Raw genomic sequence first — 6,000 nt, 5'->3', positions numbered from 1 at the left:
GACACTCTGACACCATGCTAACTCAGAACTGAAGCTACTCCCAAAGTTTACCTGTCAAAGATTAGATGGGCCTATAAAACAAACAGTAGCCCTGGTGGCACAGTGGCTAAAGTACTCAACTGCAAACCAAAAGGTTGGCAGTTTGAACCCACCAGCTGCTCCGCAGGAGAAAGATGTGTCAATCTGCTTCCATAAAAGTTACAGCCTTGGAAACCCTTGGGGAATCGAACAATAACACACATGAGGAATGTGCTTCTTAGATCAATCAAGTATACCAAGACCAAACGGGCAATGCCTGCCCAAAATCGAAGACAAGGAGGCAGGAAGGGGCAGAAAAACCGGACAAATGGAAATGGGGAACCCAGGGTGGAAAGGGAGAGAGTGCTGACACATTGTGGGGACTACAACCAATGTCACAAAATAATGCGTACAAATTTTTGAATGAGAAACCAACTTGCTCTGTAAATTGTCACCTAAAGCATAATTTAAAAAAAAAAAAAAAAATCCAAAACCCAAAAGGAGTAAATACCTAAGGGCTATAGGCTGGTATTTCTTCAAGTTATTTACTCACATTATTATTTATTATTTGGAATCTAATGTCATAAATACTGGTTGAATTAAGGGAGTAAAGGCAAAAGTGTCACCCTGGGTAAGCCTCTACTTATAGCAGAAACATCTTACACTATTTTGTCTTAGGGATAATTAAAGAGTATTGTAGCAGTGCATATCTCATATGTTTTTACTGAAATCTAAGCAAATAATTTTGGGATTTTAAAGCTAAATGGACCTTAGAGGTCATGCCTTGTAGAAAATATGTTAAGAAAAATATACTAAAGATATGTTAAAAAACAAAGACCTGAACAATCACGTTATTTCCATCATTTATTTAAACAAAATTAAAAAGTCTAAAACTCAAAACCCCAAGCCCCTTTGTTTTGGTTTGGTTTTGTTTTACTTAAGGATGAAGCCATTCAGCACCTTTTCATGAAAAGATTTTTATTATAAGGAGCCACACTTTAAATATAAGAAATATTATAACTTATATTTAACTAATATATTATAGAAATATTATAACTAGTATTATAATTATAACTTTACAAATAATTGACATTTTGATCAACACTATGAAATTTGAACACCTACAGATGTTCAGTGTTACTATATAGAAATACAGCAAATAATACATTTTAGAATAGTATCAAAATACAATTTACAATATATTAACAGACATCCAAAATTCAATCTCAAAAAAATTTTTAGTGTATGCTATGATTTTTATAAAAGATAAAATTTTTTTCCCCAAAAAATAGAATATTTTGTGTCTGTAGCAATACAATTACATGAAACAAACTGTTCAAAATAAAAAAATGTTTATTTAAAACTATAGAATTTTTTTTAATTTCTCCTTTTCACTACTGCTTAAAAAATATCTCTGGCTATACAACTTAACGTCTCCAGTTGAAACAAAGATGTCGTATTCAACTTTCACCATCATAGCAGAGAACTGTGAGTCACTTCTTAGAACTCAGTTTTCAGTTAATAGGATAGGAACAGGCTGAGCCATTTTGTACACTTCACAATTTTAAAAACATTTTAGAACCATGATTTGTGTAGGGGCTTGTAATTACTCAGGTATCTTCTTCAACTGTTTCGAGAAAACAATAAATGTGCATTTTCCACAGGACACTAAATACTTGCAGCTGTGAGTTGAATAGCACCTATCTCTTTATTCCCTAATAGCTTGAGTAAAACACTTAACTGGCCTTCTAACCTATTACCTCCATCAAAATAATAGCAAAGCTACTAGTGCCCATGTATTTTTAGATGTATCAGAGAGAGAAAGGGATATTATATCATCAGTCTTTTGCATCTTTGGTGAATAGCTGTGATCTATTTATAAAAACCTTTGTTCTTTTGAAACCTCCATTTGCAGATGAAATTCATTTTGCTACTGTCTTAGTCATCTAGTGCTCCTATAACAGAAATACAAGTAGATGGCTTTAACAAAGAGAAGTTTATTTTCTCACAGTAAGTTGGCTGAAAGTCCAAATTCAGGGGGCAGCTCCAGGGGAAGGCTTTCTCATCAATCTTCCCCCAGACTAGGAGCTTCTCAGTGCAGGGACCCCAAGTCTAAGGGACATGCTCTGCTCCGGGCACTGCTTTCTCAGCAATATGAGGTCCCCCCTTGTCTCTCTGCTCCCTTCTCTCTTCTATAGCTCAAGAGATTGCCTCAAGACACAATCCAGTCTTGTAGGTTGAGTCCTGCCTCACTAACACAACTGCCGCTCATCCTCCCTCATTGACATCATAGAGGCAAGAGTTACAACATATAGAAAAATCACACGATACCAGGAATTATGGCCCAGCCAAACTGATACACACATTTTGAGGAGACATAATTCAATCCATGATAGCTACCATGCATGGTAAAAATGATAATTAAAGAAGACCAGGAGTCTCTCCAGAATTGGCAAAGGCCTAGCAATAACATGGGCCTAAAACAAGTGTGATTCACTTGGAAAAAAATGTCTATTTGCTAAAGTAACAGGTGAAAATATTATAAATTATACATCATGTGAAAAATTAAGTTTTGTCTCTTCAGTTAATTATCAGTCACATTATAATGCTGGATATAGCAGCTCCAAACAGGAGTGATTACTGCCTTTATGATTGAATTCTTAAAGGATTTCACATCATATATTTTGGAAACATCACAGGAACATAAAATGTGCCTATTTATAATCATCAGAATGTGTACATGTGATGAGGACAGAGTTGTGTTCAAGGCCACACTGAGCCCAAGTTCAATCAGCATCTGCATTCTCTGCCACAATAAAAGAAAACACATCATGTGCTCTTTGTGGCCACAAAAAGAAGATGCTGCTTTATATGAAAGGAAATTAAAAAAAAAACCTCATCCTTGACTGGAAAAAACTTTCACACGACAAGAGAAAACAAACGAGTCCTTCTGAAAATATCCGGTGGTACCAAGGAAATGTTTTTTTTTTTTTTTTAACTTGGCTCAGCATATCAGCAGGAGGGAAGCCAGCACTTGTAGGTTATGTGATAAAACAGACCCTGCTCCTTTTTGTGCACTGAGAGTTACAAAAAGGTGCAAAGCCCACAAATAGATATATTTCCAAGTATGGAAATAAAATGTCATAAAGAACTGGCCTTGCTACCAGTTTAGCAAGAAAGATGAGAGATAAGGATGTTTCAAAGCAAAATCTATTAGTATATAAAGCACCTGGGCCCAGCCAAAGCCCTTATTAAAGATAACTGCCCATTTAATGCTAAAGGTGGAGCACTGTCCTGGTGGTGCAGTGGTTAAAATGCTTAGCTCCTAACCAAAAGGTAGGCTGTCTGAACCCACCAGCTGCTCCCTGAGAGAAAGATGTGGCAATCTGCTTCCAGAAAGCTTAAACCAAAACCAAACCAAATCTGTTGCCATCAATTCCAACTCATAGCAGCCCCTTATAGGACAGAGTACAACTGTCCCATAGGGTTTCCAAGGAGCAACTGGTGGATTCAAACTGTCAACCTTTTCAGTTAGCAGCCAAGCTCTTAACCACTGCACCACCAGGGCTCCCCATAAAATTACAGCCTTGGAAAACTTATGGGGCAGTTCTCCTTTGTCCTATAGGGTCACCATGAGTCAGAATCAACTCAATGGCAATGAGTTAAACGAGTATAATTACAGCTGTACATGGATATGGGTACCTTACGCATAAAAATTCTAGAAAGATCATTGTGGGCACGGTCACTTTGGGAATATGACCTTCAGTTAATCACAGAGAATCAACATCAAGTGTCAGTCCTCATGCATGCCCAAAAAGGAAGGAGAAACTGACATTCACCAATAATAAACAATGACTCATCATTTCAAATCTAACATCTGGTGCCAAGAAAATTTTGTTGTTGTTTAAATATTTCTGTGGGATGCTTTAAATCATCCAATAACTTTCCCATCCCTAAAAATATCAGTTCTTTTTTTTTGTGTCCTTCTAAGAGAGATGGTATTAAGAATTAAGAAGTATTTGGGGATCTCCAAGAGAAATCCACTAAGCAAATACCAATGAATTACAAACTGAGCTGGATCCTATTTTCAAATGGCAAGCGCAATAATGAGACAATCCACATTCTATAAGCTACTTTTGTTACACAGTAATGGCTGAAACAGCTTCTCTGTGCAATTTTCAGATTAATCAGACAAAGAAAATCAGCTTTATAGCATTAAACTTGCTATGAGAAAGACGGAGTGGATGGCAGTAAAACTAAAGTTTCACCAGAAAATAACAGAATTATTTAAGCAATAACCCAGCATGAAAAGGGAACTACTTCTGACTTCTTAGACGACATCCCTCACAGGTTATTATTTATGATTACTGTGGTAGAACATAGCATTTTTCTTCTAAAGCTTTAGAAGAACACTTGGTCACACCATGCTCTGCCTTATTTAATGATTTATGTAGAAACCATTCATTTCCATTTTCTCTTACATCTGTAAAATGTCAAATAAGAGTGGTAAGACAATTTACCCTCAATTTTCTCCATAAAGTAAGGTTCTGGAAAGTGTGTATAAGAACTCTAAAATAATAGGCTAATAGATTTTCTCAATTCTCCCTTTTCCTTATTCCACTGAGGGGAAGGGGAGGATCTATTTCTGATATTATCTCCTCTAAAGTTTAAGGGTTCTCAAACATAGATACTTTCTAAGTAAATATCTTTCAAAAGAAAATTCTGCAAAGACTATAAAACCTTCCCTGGAGCGTTTATAAAACGTATTGTAAAAGTAGCTATGAGTGAAAGATGAAATAATGTTTTAAGAACTACTAAAAAATCAAATGTAAGTGGTTCTCCTCATCCTGCCTCTTTTTCACCCTTCTTCCACACAAGCAAAATACACACTCAAAGGCAGCACAATAGATTTCACTATAAGTTTTAAGGGCAGTGACAAAGAAGCAAAAGAGAAAGTCAATCAATTCTTGTTGTACAAGTAGGGAAAGTGGGCCATAAATCAAGAGGCCGTAGGAATCTCCCTCACCTTCCTCAGTGAATCAGAAAGAATGCCTCCAAACCCATAACAAGCATAATTCACATATCATTTCCTGAACATATCCTGTTCAAACTAGTATAAACAAAATTAAGGTGTCACAAGGTAAATTATACTCCAATCCTAATTTTCACTGCATTAATATTTACAAAAGAATTACAGAACTACTGCAACAACATTGCACTGCAACAACAATGTGCAATTTTCCACATGTATGTGGAAAACAGTGTGGGTGTTAATAGGGAACAAAATCATCATCTATCTAGAAATATTCCTTAAAATTGCCTTCAAAAAAAAACTTCTGAATGAATATTAAAATTGACCATAATTTCAAGTAATTTATCTTAAGCATACTACATAAGCAAGTGCATTAAAAAGGACTCAGAAATCAAAATTATATTTCAAAGAATGTACTCCATACAAATAACTAAACCAGAGTTCATAAAGGTGTACAAAACCAGATCTTCTAAGTTGATGTTTTGTTGTTGTTTTAATAAACAATGGTTCATCCTTCAGAGACGGATCATCACATCATAATCGTCCTTGTTTGGCATCACCAACAGCTCCCCAAACATCAAAGACAAATTCATCTGGGAACGCAAAGTCTCCAAGAGTTTCGTCAAGTGCCACAGCAAATTCATCTGGATTAACTTTGTCCTTTCCAGCTTCAAACATTGTGGTAGCTATCAAAAGTAATGTGAAGAAATTCATGATAAATGAGATAAGCATCAGACAACTGAGAGAAAATGCTTTCTAGAAGTAACATGCATACATATTCTAATGCAAATTTAAAAAATTATACCCTCTATCATGTCTCAAAGTAGCAAAGATATTTTTTAACAACCTTCCCACTGTACCCAGGTTTGAGGCTGCTACCACTGCCCTCTCCCTCACCCTGGATCCCATCATCCTTGGGATACCTGTGGGTGGAACATGACACCCTGAAA

At 36.0% G+C, this 6,000-nt stretch overlaps 1 protein-coding gene across 1 annotated transcript in view; it reads right to left on the bottom strand.

Moving 5' to 3' along the window:
- Nucleotides 1–897: 897 nt before the first annotated feature.
- GIPC2 (GIPC PDZ domain containing family member 2) overlaps nucleotides 898–6,000 on the bottom strand; it is a 104,192-nt gene continuing 99,089 nt past the window's right edge. The window contains exon 6 of the mRNA XM_003411122.4: nucleotides 898–5,736. Within this exon, the coding sequence (XP_003411170.1) occupies nucleotides 5,585–5,736 (152 nt within the window). The 3' untranslated portion in view covers nucleotides 898–5,584. The remainder of the gene's footprint in view (nucleotides 5,737–6,000) is intronic.

This window comes from Loxodonta africana, chromosome 3, assembly GCF_030014295.1.
Source record: "Loxodonta africana isolate mLoxAfr1 chromosome 3, mLoxAfr1.hap2, whole genome shotgun sequence".
NCBI lineage: Eukaryota > Metazoa > Chordata > Mammalia > Proboscidea > Elephantidae > Loxodonta > Loxodonta africana.
This window is presented reverse-complemented; position numbering and strand designations above follow the sequence as displayed.